Source organism: Chrysemys picta, chromosome 6, assembly GCF_011386835.1.
Source record: "Chrysemys picta bellii isolate R12L10 chromosome 6, ASM1138683v2, whole genome shotgun sequence".
Lineage (NCBI taxonomy): Eukaryota > Metazoa > Chordata > Testudines > Emydidae > Chrysemys > Chrysemys picta.
In genome coordinates, this window is record NC_088796.1 from 26,957,806 (window position 1) to 26,972,847 (window position 15,042).

At 42.9% G+C, this 15,042-nt stretch overlaps 1 protein-coding gene and 1 long non-coding RNA gene across 15 annotated transcripts in view; one reads left to right on the top strand and one right to left on the bottom strand.

Annotated features, from left to right (window-relative positions):
• Positions 1–2,017: 2,017 nt before the first annotated feature.
• The window catches only part of LIFR (LIF receptor subunit alpha), a 92,165-nt gene continuing 79,140 nt past the window's right edge, over positions 2,018–15,042 (bottom strand). For all 14 annotated transcript variants that reach the window (XM_065550019.1, XM_005282156.5, XM_042844052.2 and 11 more), the window contains one exon: positions 2,018–4,096. In XM_065550019.1, the coding sequence (XP_065406091.1) occupies positions 3,458–4,096 (639 nt within the window). In that variant the 3' untranslated portion in view covers positions 2,018–3,457. The remainder of the gene's footprint in view (positions 4,097–15,042) is intronic.
• Positions 7,344–8,421, top strand: LOC135972347 (uncharacterized). Its single transcript, XR_010588776.1, has 3 exons — positions 7,344–7,479; positions 7,610–7,675; positions 8,307–8,421. It is a non-coding gene; the product is annotated as an uncharacterized LOC135972347 (long non-coding RNA).

The window sequence follows — 15,042 nt, forward strand, 5'->3', positions numbered from 1 at the left end:
AAAGTACTCCACTGTATCTGTGAACTAGCACATAACTGAATTGCACTGCTAGCCAGGCCTAGATTGTTATGAAGATAGCTTCTAACTGGTTTGTAACAATTTAACACACTGTATATGATATATGCACATACAGCATATAGACACACACCTGTCTGTCTCACCTACTAGTCTCATCCCCATTACAGTGGCATAATGTGAAGGGGTATTCAAGCCCTTGCATTGAGAATAGGAGTTCTTGGCCATAAACCCCAAAATCAGAAAGTGCCCCAGAAAGCCAGTGCAAGGGATGTAACTAACTCACATTTTTAAAAAGTAAAGTAGTACAGCTGGTGAAAGAAGAAATACCTGCACTTTACTTGAGTATTTAGGTCACAATGCAGAATGCCCTGTACACTAAGAAAATAAAGTGCTCCCTCATCACTCAGAAATCAAATTATTTCAAATATTGTTGCCTTTACTGTCAATAAATGGTGAAACACACAGTATAACCTGAGAGCAGGTATAGTATACTGCATCTGTCATGGGCTTAACTGATCTTCTGTTCCAGGCAAATCCAATTAATTAATTTTTTTCCAATTGTATAAGAGAAACAAAAAGGGACAGTTATATAAGTACTGGAGATTACCAAATGCTATATTCAGGTAAGTGAAATACAAGAAATGTAATATAATGGTACTCTGCATAGATTAAAAACTTAAGATTTGTCTTTGCATAAATATTTATCATAGCAAATAAAACTATACATTTCCCATGGACTCAAACTAATCTGCATTATAAATCTGCAATGTACAGATTTTGTTCAAAGTTTAATGAACATAGTAAAGTCTGTGCAGCGCAAAGTATGGCGCTTGCTTGTAATGTTGAAACCTCTATTTGCAAAGGGCTTTTAAGATATGAAGTTCAGGAGATGGAAGACCTTGGGGCATGTACTTGCATTTCTTAACAAAATTTGTGCGGTAGCAAGAAGAGATTGAGTAAGGCCACCACCAGAGTTTCTTCCAATTTGTATCTGTATTCCCAATTGTGGAGTTTCTCATTTAGCTACCATGTCTAGGAAGTGAGTTACTTGTAGTTATGTATAGAAATCCCAAGAAAGATTAAATTTAATTCTGAGCAGTTCAAAAGTCAATTGCATTATGACTTGGGATAAATAAAAATCTCCAAGGATCTACTGTCCTTTGAGAGCCCACCCGTTGAAGTTACCTTCTTTACATCCTGAAAGAAAACCTGGTATCCTGCACACATCTGGGAAGTCAATGAGAATTTTGATAATAGACCAAGGTATGGAATTGCTTTTTTCTCCACATTTGCAGAGTGGTCCCAAGGACAGGATGTTCTCTGATCTCCTGATGGAGCAATGTGCCTTCACCATAAATCAGATTTTTAAGAGGTTAATACCCTCTTTTGTTTTCTGCCTTTCAAGCCTCATCAAGCTGATTATCAGTATCCTCTTATGTCACATAAAAATCAATACCTGATCCATACAGTGTTTTTCGGTTTAAGAGAGGATAGGGAACACTTGGAGAAAGACATTCATTTTTATCCAAGAGACTCAGCCAAACATAGATCATGGTAAGTTATGCCTCTTTTGAAGTATAAAGAAAAGTGGATGCAGATACAGAATCTTAGTATTTATTGCTGTGATCAGGTTTAAGGTAATTTTTGTCTGATGGGTGGCCAGATCACAGTTCCACATGCAATGGATGTGTATGGTTTTGGAGATCTGTCTTCCTGATCTGCTCCGACTATTTCAGAGATGTGGGTTTAATACCAAATTCAGCAGGACTGGCTGTCTCAGTGCTCGGTTTAGAAAGCTATTTCTGCAAATTAATTATTTGAGGAGCCACAAATTAATGCTCGAAATCAAGACCTTAAAAGGATTTACCTAAGAGCTTAAGGGCACACTGTTTTACTTCAATGTTGTATCACATGACCCTCCATTTTTTTTTTTTTTTAACAATTAGAAACAGATTTAAGTTATAAAGCATTTAAAAAACAAAGTCAATGAAGTAATGGCTTGGTTCTTGTGATGCATCTGTCACAATCTAATGTTTATACATTGAAGTGTTACAATTAGAGCTGTTTATAGCAGGTTAATGTGACGCAGGTATGAAAGCAGAAATACTCAAAGATGATGATTTTTAACATTTCTTTAAAAACACACACAAATGCTAATCTTGCCATTAGAGCATTACATTGGGTGACCAGTGCTGGGGAGTAGCTATTAAAAACCATTAGTGGCATTAGCTTACCTGGGATCCCCCTTGCCTGTAGAGAAATCTCACCTTATGTTTCCACCTAGGATTTGGAAAGAGTGCTCTGTTTGGTAGATAATGTTTCTGGAATTTAGCCACAGAGAATCTTCCTGGCTGGTGGGAATTATTACAGATAAAGACCAACCTTTCTCACTGGTGGAGCAAATCTGCCTGGACAGCTAGTGCTACTAAATGCAATCTATGGAGCAGTCTCTACTGATAGGTTAATGCAACCAACAACTGTTGAAGAATGAGACTAATCACTCGGGTGGCCTGCTCACAGCACTTTAGTTCTAGACTAATAATGGTCTAAACTAGTGTTTCTAGAAGAAAAAAGATGCTTAGCCTCTTTGAGGTAGCAGATCTGGAGCGGCAGCTATAAAATACAAAACACATTAGTGCAATGTGTTAGGAAATACTACCTCCTTAACCAAAAGAGAAAAAATATAGTGTTTTAAGGTTTAAAAAATTAATGCTGAAGTTTAAACATTTTGCAGTTCTTGTTGAGGTTTAAATCAGTGTTATACTCATTTTCCAAGTTTGTACCCCTGAGTCAGATATTGAATAAACATTGTACAGTAGGTACAGAAACTAGAGTTCTGGTTATCAAACAACAAACATGAATAGCCATTGTTTAAAGTGTTAAATGATTATGATCTTTTTACCCGTGGGACTTTAACTAAGCACAGATTAAAGTGCTAATTGTAATGTCTAGGTAACAGATTTAATTAACTACCAATCTAAGCATGTAATTTCCAACTGTTAGACTGAAAGTTTACCTACCGCCATCACCCCATCTAGACAGTTTGTAAATTGATTTGGATTTAGTTATTCTGAATATTCATTATAAGAGCCAGTTAACAACAGAAGTAGAACACCTTTCAAAGTAACAAGTTGTATGAGATCACATTGATCTTGAAACACAGCTTGAAAGCAGACAGAGTTCTTTGACTAGGATTACGAGGAGATCTAACCTCAAAAACTCTATATCTTCATAGTGTAATAACTGAGTTTCTATAACTGAGTTTTTAGCCTGTATTAAAATGGAACATTAACACTTTAACTTAAATGTGGTAACATTCAGCTCACAAAAAAAAAATGTTGCTAACTGTCTCCAAGGATAACCCATGCTGATATGACAACACTAGGAACAAGAACTTATTGAATGGCAGGTTCAGATGAAATGACGATTACCATGATTGTTAATCATTTGGTTTGTTCTGAAAAAAATTTGTAAAGGACCACCCAGTGTTATTATGGGTGGGAGAGTCTTCATAATCCTTTGGGGGGATCAAAAACTGTCGAGAATTAATGGAGCACGGACTTCCAAAAGATCCATTTTCATTGTTGCTTTGAATTGATATAGGAGAGTCTGGAGAGTCTAACTTCCAGACATTAGTGTTTGCTTGAGGTCTGTAGCCCACAGTTTTATCTAAGTCCTCTTCTGTGGGTGAGTGACTCTCCATTTTCATAGCATTAATTGGCAGTTGCATTTGTGGCTTATAGCCTGCTGTAGTGACAAAGTTAATTTCTGGCTCTTCCTCTGGATTAACTTGAGGCTGATACATTGATTGAATGTCAATATAAATGACTTGAGAAGATCCCACAGGTTCATCTATTGGTGGACTGGAGATCTCCTCCTCAATGATTGGTGGGCAGTATGACACCACCACGTGGCTTCCTGTTTCTGGGTCAGACCCATCTTCAGGAAGTTCACTATCTGCTACAGGGGATATAATTTCTGTGTCTTCTATCTTGAGGACTGTGGATTGCGTTTCCACCACTTCCACACAATTTGGGGTACAAGGGTTCATTTCCAAGGTTTTAAGAGCTGTGTTCCCCTAAAAAAAAGCCACAAGAAAAGCAGGAAAGTGAGGATAATGCAAAAGAATTGGATATTAAGAAAACGTAATACTATTTTAGTTCATATAGACAGTACAGTAACTCCTCACTTAAAGTCATCCCGGTTAACGTTGTATCGTTGTTACGTTGCTGATCAATTAGAGAACATGCTCATTTAAAGTTGCACAATGCTCCCTTATAATGTCATTTGGCAGCCACCTGCTTTGTCCACTGCTTGCAGGAAGAGCAGCCCGTTGGAGCTAGCTGGTGGGGGATTGGAACTAGGGTGGGCCGGCAGTCCCCCCATCAGCTCCCCATTCCCCTAAGTTCCGTGTGTGGCAGCCGCCCTGCAGGCTATCTATTGCCTGCAGTTCAGCTGTCCCTCCCTCCACTGCCATGTGCTGCTCCTGCCCTCTGCCATGGAGCTGCTCTCTTGCTGTGCGAGAGGGGAGGGAAGGGAGGCAAATGTCAGGGTGTCCCCCTCCCCCCTGCTTACCCCATTTCCAAAGAGCGGGGGGGGGGGGGAGGGGACATGACAGGGTTCAGGACGGAGGGAGTAGTATAAGGGCCCTACCATCAATCAAACCCTAACCCCGCCCCTTGACCACTTAAGTCCCGCCCCTTGGCCCCTCCCATCTGTCACCGGAAGTCCCACCCCATGGGGGTATTACTTCCGGGGTCAAGGTGCCACCTGACAGGAAGCAAGATGTGTCATGTGACCCCTCTAAGAACTCCCCCCACCACCCTCTACAAATCAGGAGGGGTTTTGTGCCAAAAGAACCGCCTCGAGAGGAGATTTGGACCAATCAGGGTGACTTCTGGGGCGGGGGGGTGACCCGACCGGAAGTGGGTCGTGTGACCCCTCTAAGAACTCCCCCCACCACCCTCTACCAATCAGGAGGGGTTTCGTGCCGACAGGACCGCCCCGAGAGGAGATGTTGACCAATCAGGGTGACTTCTGGGTTGGGGTGACCCCTCCAGAAGTGAGTCGTGTGACCCCACTAAGAACTCCTCCCAAGGCCCTCCACCAATCAGAGTGCAGCACCATTACCCCATAAGTCCCAGCGTCAGACAGAGGAGGAGGCCATCTCTTACCAAGGACACGTGTTTTCGAAAGCACGGAAAGGCTGCTGAGAGGAAACATGGACTCCTTCACCACCCCCGTGAGAACTTCAGACTTTGTTTTAGGCCCAAGGGACTTTGTCCTTCCGCGTAGAAAGCGCTACATCAGCGACAGTTCCGAGGAGGAGGGAGCGACCGAGGGGAGCCCTTTGACCCAGCCGTTGCTGGATACGCCGGAACCCGACCCTGAAACCCTCGTGAGACAGCCCGATGAGCATGGCGGTCTCTCTTTGTCCACCCCCTGAGAGGTGGAAGGCGATTGCGGCTCGGGGGAGTCACCGGCGGACAAGGCGAACGGAAAAGATGGCGCTCAGGTAAATGAATGCTTAAGAAGCGATGGTCGAGGAGGGGTTGGTAATTCTGAGGATGATGGCTATGAGGAGTTTAAGAGGCTTGGCATAGAAATCGTGGAAAGGCTGCTGAGAGGAAACAGGACAAGGCGAACGGAAAAGACGGCGCTCAGGTAAGAAGCGGCGGTCGAGGAGGGGTGGGTAATGGGTTAGGAACCGGGGGGGGGGAGGGTTGCGTAAATTCAAAAAAAAACAAGCAGTGAGGGGTGCTTACACGTTTTCTTTTCTGAAAATTTCTCAACAGCTCGACGATGCCTTTCTAGAGGACCCGGACAGCGTTGCATCAAGCAGCGAAGATGAACTGGCCCCACCATGTTTTTGCTCAATGCCAATACAAGTTGTTGAAGAGGACTCTGAGGATGATGGCTATGAGGAGTTTAGGAGGCAGCTTGGCATAGAACTTAACTGAGCCAGTGCCACGTTGTGAGCGTAAAAAAGTCATGCGGACTATTGTACGCGTTGCTGTTTATGCTATCCTTAAACATTGCCTTAGGGAAAAGCTTTTTGAAGATTGTGAGGGCTGTGTCATAGATGCGCCAGGCCAAAGGCACCATGACTGTGTGACTTGGACTTCAGTGGATATAAACTGCAAGCTCCGGGGCCTGTGTGCTGAGCTGTGTTTGGAAAGCTTATTAAACACTGTTGTTGCCATAGGTTATGGTATGCAATGTCTGTGCCTAACCCAAGAACATTTAGCGCAAGGGGTGACCTTGATAAATGCTGTGCAATTCAGTGCAGACCCTGACCGTGTTCTAAAGAAAATGACCAAACCGGAAGATGCCTGCTTAGAGCGTTATATTGACCGTCTAGTCTGCACAAAGAGTTATAATTATAATTAATGGAGATATCCCATCTCCTAGAACTGGAAGGGACCTTGAAAGGTCATCGAGTCCAGCCCCCTGCCTTCAGATCCCCAAGTGGCCCCCGCAAGGATTGAACTCACAACCCTGGGTTTAGCAGGCCAATGCTCATGAACTATCCCTCCCCCCTTACAGAACCCTGCTTAAGAAAAAAACTATTTGTAAGAAATCTAAAAGGATTAAGTTAGAGAATGGTGAGGGGACAAACATGCGATATAAAACTTGATAGCTGTAAATTTTTTAAAAAGGTGGGGTTTGTGACTACCTGTGTTTTGTTAGAAGGCCTTTGGCCCTTAAGTGAGCTAAAAAGTTTTAATGAAGCATCTTGGTTTGTTTTCAAGGAGCTGTATGTTTTTTAAAATAAAAAAAATTAATTGTGAGAATTAGCTCTTGTGTTTTTTTTTTTCATGTGTGTATAGCAAAAAGCTGAAATGTCTGTTGTGGGAGAGGGGAAAATCCTAAAAATGTGCTTACAATAAAACAAATGAGGCTAGTTCAGACATGTGTCTGAGTACAATAGAGTTAATATGGAGATATACTTATCTCATAGATCTGCCTTTACTAGCAGGGCCAAATATTGATTTTGCCCCAGAGCCCTAAGTGGCCCTCTCAAGGCTTGAACTCACAACCCTGGACTTAACAGGCCAATGCTTAAACCACTGAGCTATCCTTAGTCTGTTGAACTGAATGGGGTTTTAACCACACACACCCAGACAAAATGGTTTCAGTACCCCAGATCACAAAAGGGAATCCTATGGGAGGGGTGATTAAATTAACCTGTTAGCAACTATGTTTGAAACAATGGGCTAAGCGGGTATAAAAACCTCAGGTATGCTACAGTTTGTCCTTTTCAACAGAAAACTTTCTTGGATAGCTGCTGGACTGCAAAAAGAGGTAAGACTTGCTGTCTTTAACTCTGAAACTATATATTATATAAGGCCACTCTTTGCCCATGCTGTCTTAGTAAATAATGGTGCCTATGTTTATTGCAGTGTGATCTGTTTAGCATGGAACCAGTAACTTTAAACTGCATTTCACCACCAGGCCAAGGTAAAAACCATTTTAACTATAGTTGTGCTTAATAGTGTTGAATTAAAAAAAAAAAAAAAGTATTACACAGGCTGTATAGGGATTTGGTGGTAATACTAACTAACATTTTTGCTTGTTCTTGAACCTGAAGGCCCAAGCACACATGAGGGGGAACAGAACAAGCATGTGCCTGCAACACTTTATCCCATAGTGAAAGGTAACTTTATTTATTTTATTTATTTTTGCAACAAACATTTAAATGCATGTGGGTTTTTGAAAAGCATATGGCTGCAAACTTGGTTTGGTGTGTTTTATAAAGCTGCTGTTGTGTGTGTGTGAGGGGCCTGTGCAAGGCATAGGGTTTTTTTTGTTTTTTTTTTTTGTTTTAAAGTACTTGGCACAGGGTTTTTTTTTTTTTTTACTGTGCATAATGTGATGGGTTTTTAAAATGGGGTGGATGCTACTAACTAAACCAAAGGCACATGGCTGGGGGGTCAAAACAACCATGTGGCTTTTAAAATGCATGTGGGGTTTTTGAGAAGTATATGGCTGCAAACTGTGGGTTTTAAACTGGTGGTATGTGTATTAAACTAACAAGGGTTTCTCTGCAAAATGGATTTTAAAAGTAGTTTTGGTTTTTATTCTGAAAAAATTAGATGTATTTAAAAACCTGTTTGTTGTATAGCCTGAACTGGATTAGTTTGTGGTAAAGCTATGACTTTTTAAATAGAAAAACACCCTAATGGAGAGAGAGAGAGAGAGAGAGAGAGAGTGTGTGTGAGAGAGAGATGTATGTTTACAAGACAGGTTTCATGTGTTTTATAATAAAGTTGTTGTTTGCTCCACAGTACAGTCAAAACATGAGAGATCCTTAGACCAGAGGGAAAACAAGCCGAAAAGAAAAAGGAAAGAGACCGCTGAAAAGGAAAATTCACCAGCATCAGTGACTGATGGATGGATGAAGCCCTGTAAATATATTTTGCTTATTGGTTTGGTTGTTCTATGAGGTTTTGTATTTTAAGTAAATACATAGGTGTGGGTGAGAGAGGGTGGTAAAGTTCAGTTTTTGTAAAATGTTCTTTTTCCCTGTCATAGGCCTGGGCAACTCTTCTGACAATGCTGTAGTCAGTGATACAAGGACATCTCCTCCAGAACTGCCAACGAACCAGGAATCTGCTTTGAGACCTTTAACAACGCAAAACAGCACAAGAGTGCAGCTGAAACATCCGGGCGGTCCAAACCTCATATACGTCAAACCCAAGGACAAAACAAAAGACTCTGGTAAAAAACAACCATGCCACCACAACTCCAGTTCCTCAGTGGCCACCACCACACCAAGCCCTGAGGAAACTGTGAGCGAAAACACCCACATTCACAAACCCAGAGCACGCACTCTAGGGGTTCTGAATGTGCGCAAACCCGGAGCGTGTGCTCTAGGGGTTGCGTTTAAAAAACCAAGGACTAAAAGCTTCTGCGATGCTGAGGTATTGCAATCACACAACCAGCACTCTAGTTCCTCAGCGGCCACCACCACACCAAGCCCTGAGGAAACTGTGAGCGAAAATGCCCACATTCACAAACCCGGAGCATGGGCTCTAGGGGTTGTGAATAAAAAACCAAGAACTGACAAACCATTCTCCCAAAACCATAAGCTTGTCCCAGCTCCCCCATATTCTAGTAGTTGGGAAGGGGTTGAGGCTTCCCTCAGAAAAGTGGTGGAGGATGTATCCTCGGGTAGTCTAAAAGAACGGGATTCTAGAAAGAAATGGGAAAAATATGATGCTTGGTTCAGAGCCATGCTGAAAAACATAAGGGCTGGAAAAGGTGGCTCTGAGCAGGCATGACTGGTCGTGAAAAGGGGCTTGGGTAAAAGGGGCACCCTCCAGGGTACACATCAGCTCATGTGTAAACAAAAAGGGGGACAGCGCTTGGGGGATAAACAGATGGCTGCCAAAAAGTTCCAGGCCCGGGTTGTTGTAAAAATTTTAAAAAGGGCTAAAGAGGTAATGAGGAAAAAAAACAAAAACAAAAACAGATGCCCCCTACTGGAGGCTCTTGTCTGAAAATGGGGAGGCGGAATCAGACGCTGGTTTAGCAAATTCCCCAGAGGGCTCTCTAGACGGGTCCCGTTCTACTCCCAATGACCCTCATGGAGGCGCCTCAGAGTCTGACTCTCAAATAGCATCTGATGTAGAAGATGCTGCTAATGATCCCGTAGAGGAACCCCCAAGTAACCCCGAAAATGCTGAGGTGTATATGGAGAGAGTGAGAAGTTGGCAACGTGAAGTATCCAGATTTGGGGGGTCGCTGTATTGTGAGGAATTTCGTTTTGTTAATCTTGAGCAAATAAATTCAGCTCAGCAGGTTGTTGAAGCCATACACCGGGGAATACAGTTAGTGCTTGATGACATTAATGGTAGGGTAGGCCCTGATGATTATGTTCAGTTACGTTTAGAGAGTGTAATTTAACTAACTCTTTGTTTTCGGTCAAAAGAACTAGGGATGAGCTGTCTGCTGAGGATTTTTTAAATCAGACCTCAAAACTGCTACAGAGCAATAGAGAGTTGCATCTCGATGGGACATTGCGCGTTGTTGTGACAGTTGTAAAAAACAGGGGTGAGGGTGCTCGTAGAGTTTTAAATACTATCCTTAATAGTCAAATTATTCATAAAAGAGACAGTGTTTAGTAGACCTGACTTACACCGGTACCAATTTGTGTTTGCGGGTGGGCTCTTGGCCGTCATGTCCAATCGTAAACCTACGGACGCGGAATTGTTAGCGGAGGCGAGAAAGTCACATGAGAAACTGGGGTGGTCAGATCAAAAAAAGGTTATGCTCAGCAACGTAGCAAAGTTTGAACAGCATTTAGGAGTTAACATACAGGTGGTGCTGTATACGGCGAAAGGCGGCTGGGGCTTTTTTAAAACGGGGGGCACAGTGTACCCCAAGACTTATTTTATCCTGTTGCACGATGAGCCATTACTATGGGGTTCTGGATGTAAAAAAGTTGTTCGGAGCGAAAAATTATTGTGAGTTTTGCCACATGGTGTACAGCCACGACCACTCTTGCAGGTATCGTTGCCGCCTCTGCTTGAGCGTAACGTGCTCAGACAGCGTGGGCGTGCAGCAGAGGTGTCCTAGCTGTAGACTGTATTGTCGGTCCAAAGAGTGTTTAGACAGACATATCGACTGTGCATCAAAAAACCAAGTTGAATGCCTGTCTAAAACTTTGTGTGAGAAGTGTCAGTCTTACGTGAACAAGAGGCATAGGTGTAAAGGGAGACAGTGTAAGCAGTGTCAGGGTTTGATTTTTGGTGATGTAGACGGTCACCTCTGTTTTATGGACAGCCTTAGAAAGCCCGAATCTTCAGAAAAGTATATTTTTTATGATTTCGAATGCACGCAGGAGACCGGGGTGCACACTCCCAATTACATTTTTGCTATGTTCCCTAAAGCCAGAAAAATCCTGGGAATTTAAGGGCGATGAGTGTCTTTCTGTGTTTGTGAAGACCTTTATTGGCAAAGAGTTTCGGGACTACACGTTCCTAGCACATAATTCTAAAGGTTATGATGCATACTTTATTGTTAGACAGTTACTCAAGGAAAAGATGGGCCTAGAACTGATCACTCAGGGTAGTAAACTAATGTGCGTGGAAGTTAAGGCCCTGGGCATTCGTTTTATAGACTCTTTAAACTTCTTGCCCATGAAGCTTAGCAAGCTACCGCAGGCGATGGGGTTTGAAGGGTGCAAAGGGTATTTTCCACACTTTTTTAACACGTTAGAAAATCAAAATTACGTGGGGCCTATGCCCGGTATGGAGCACTATGGTGTAGAAAGCATGATGCCCAGAGAAAAAGCAGAATTTCTCGACTGGTATCGGGACCACAGCTCTGAGGCGTTTGACTTGCAGAAAGAGCTCGCATATTACTGTCAGCAGGATGTAAAAATTTTGAGACAGGCCTGTATCTTATACAGAAAAGAGATTATGAAAATGACGGAGAAGGGAGATGTAGTAGAGAGAGAACCTGGTAAATTTACTGAGATAAAACTGTGTATAGATCCATTCTGGTACATAACACTGGCATCTGTCTGCATGGCTATGTATAGGTTTATGTTTTTGGAGCCTAACACGGTACCTCTTCTCCCTCCAGACAACTATCACAGGCAGAAAAAGAGATATTCGACCCCATCTATTCAGTGGCTGTTGTATATCTCTCACAAAGAAAATATACAAATACGGCATGCTTTACAGGGTGGGGAACTATAGGTAGGCCCCTACTTTTTGGACGGTTATGCCGATGTTGATGGGGTACACACAGCCTTTGAGTTTAACGGGTGTTCTTTTCATGGCTGTGTCACCTGTTATTGTGAAAAAGCACAAAATCCTATGATGGGGACATCTTTTAGGTTTCTTTATTACAAGACGCAGCTCAAGACCGACTATCTGAAACAACTTGGTTTTGTAGTGAGGACTCTTTGGGAGCACGAGTGGGAGGTGATGAAAGAAACAGACAGGGAGCTTGCAGACTTTTTAAACCGAGCCCAGTTACCCCAGCCTCTCGTGCCTAGGGATGCTCTTTTTGGGGGGAGGACAAACGCTATCCGCCTATATTACAAGCCTAACCCTGGGGAAGAAATCCACTAATGATTTTACCAGCCTGTACCCTTTCGTAAACAAAACCAAAGAATACCCTATCGGACACCCCGATATAATCTATGACAAATTTAGGCTCCTTGCAAATTATTTTGGAATTGCAAAAGTTAAAGTGTACCCCCCATGAGGCCTCTTTTTCCCATTGTTACCTGTCAGAGTGGGTGGCAAGCTTATGTTCCCGCTATGCCGAACCTGTGCGGAAACCGAGCAGCGGGAGACATGCACCAATACTGACGAGGAGCAGGCCATCCTGGGGACTTGGTGCATGGTGGAATTGAACGCGGCCATAGCGAAGGGGTACGCGGTGGCTAAGATCTATGAAATCTGGCATTTTAATGAAAAATCTGATAAACTCTTTTCAGAGTACATAAAATTACACCTCCGTCAGAAACAAGAGGCTTCAGGGTATCCCAGTTGGTGCACAGACGAGGAAAAACAAAATAAGTACGTTAGCAATTTCTACCAGAAAGAAGGTGTGCATTTACGCCAACAAGAGATCAGATCAAACACTGCTAAACGCCAAATCACTAAACTGTTTTTAAATTCTCTGTGGGGTAAATTTGGCCAAAGATCCAACCTACCCAACACCAGCATCGTGAGAGACCCTGACAAACTCTTGCAGTACCTGTTCTCCCCCAATTATGTGGTTTCATCCTGTGAGTTTATCGATGATGAAACAGCGTGCGTGTCGTGGAAGCACACAAAAGAACAGTACTCTGTCTCTGGCAATACCAATGTTTTCATAGCCTGTTTCACCACCGCTTATGCCCGCTTAGAATTATACAGCCTCCTAGACGGTTTGCAAGAGTGGTGCTTGTACCAAGACACTGACTCGGTGATATTTGTGAAAAGGGAGGGTGACTGGAATCCCCCTCTGGGGGATTATTTAGGGGACCTCACGAGCGAGATCCCACCAGATCAACACATCACCGAGTTTGTGTCGGCAGGCCCGAAAACCTCTGGGTATAAGCTGTCGGGTGGAAAGGCCTGTATGAAAGTCAAAGGTATTACCCTAAACGTAGCAAACTGCGAAAAGATCAACTTCGACAGTTTGAAAGATCTAGTCTTGGACTATTGCACGGGTCTGCAAGAAAACACCTCAAAAAAGATAGAGGTGCAGCAGCCCTCTATCGTAAGAAACAAAAACCAGTGGCAAATAGAGACAAAAACCCTTAAAAAGACACAAAAAGTGGTTTACAACAAGAGGGTCCTAGGAGAAGGTTTTAAAACCCTGCCCTACGGTTTTTGAAAAAAGAAAAAATGGATACGAGGTGGAAACACCCCTTTTCTGCAATTCTCGCGGGGCCTAGCAACTGCGGGAAAAGTTACTTTATAAAAAACGTGTTGGATAATGCCAAACACACACTGTCTGTTATGCCTGAGAATATCGTGTTGTGTTACAGTTGTTGGCAACCTCTGTATAAAGAACTGCTTTGTAAATATCCCTTTATCAATTCTGTGGAGGGTCTGCCTGATGCTTTTGACGATGACAGTTTGTTTCCTACTAATAAAGTAAATATGATTATCATAGACGATCTGATGAACTCGGCTTGTGAAAGCGATGAAATCGAGAAAGCCTTTACCAAGTACGTGCATCACAGAAACCTGAGCATTATGTATATAGTTCAAAACGTATTTTGTCAGGGAAAAAAGAGTCGCATGATTAACCTATACACAAAGTACATGGTTCTGCTCAAAAACCCCAGGGATAAATTACAAATTGCTACACTCGCTCGGCAAATGTACCCCGGCAAAGCTCAATTCTTTCTAGAAGCTTTTGAGGATGCTACCAAAAGACCTTATGGATACCTGGTGGTGGATTTAAATGCTTCCACACCAGAAGCTTATAGACTAAGAACTGGTCTTTTCCCTCCAGACTGGCCAGCGGTTTATACTTTGAAAAGAACAACAGCCGGGTATAAAAAGAGATGACTTATCGGCAGGCCCCTTTTTAACAGCCGGGGCTGCTGACCGAAAACATGTCTAGCTGCGTGAAGAGAAACCTGGGCCTTTTAAAATTACTTAGCAAATCGTCCCCACAGCAAAGGAGGGCTATACTGTGTTCGGCCTCTGACGCTCTAGTAGCGGCCATCTCAGAAATAGCACTCAATACCTTAAAAGGAAACGTACCTTTAACACAGAACCAAGTGCGTGTACTGAAAAAGAAACGCACGCTTATAAAAACTTTGTGTAATAAAAGGGTTTCACTTAAAAGAAAAAAGCATCTGGTAAAGCAGTCTGGGGGGTTTATCAGACCTCTGTTAAGTTTTGCTATCCCTCTGATAACAGGGCTTTTAACTAATCGATAATGGAGTATGCAGAAAAAATGTTCCTGGTGCCCAGCCACCAGTTGGAGCAATTAAGGGCTCCCCCCCCGGCAGAGGAAAATATCAGAACAACCGCAACTCGCTTACTGGATGCTGAAATGAAGTCTGTTCTTCAAAGAACTGACTTGGCTGAATATGAAAAGGCTAAACTTTACAGCGCCGTGCTTCAGAGGTACCTAATGTACGTGAAGCACAGCGATGCGGATAAAGGGAAAATAAGTCTGTTTCTACTGGAACAGGAACAAAGTGTGACTGCCAAACCCCCAGAAACACCATAGAACTCAAACTCTGTTGCTCAGGAGATGTTGGATAACGTAAATAAGCGTTATAAAAAAAATGCAATAGTATTGCTAAATAAGCTGGGCCAGGATAAAAATCTCTCTTCATGGAACGATAAAGGATCTTTTGTGTACAAAGGCTCTGTGGTTAATGGTTCTAACATGCTCGACTTAGTCAGGGCCGTCACCCAGACTCGCTCTGTTCCTAGCAGACATGTACCTAAAGGATGGGATGTGTTTATGAATGCCATGGCGGAACTGAACGTACCATCTTCCGTCATGGGCAATGCAGCCAACAGAGATCTTTTGGAACGCCTCAAGGCC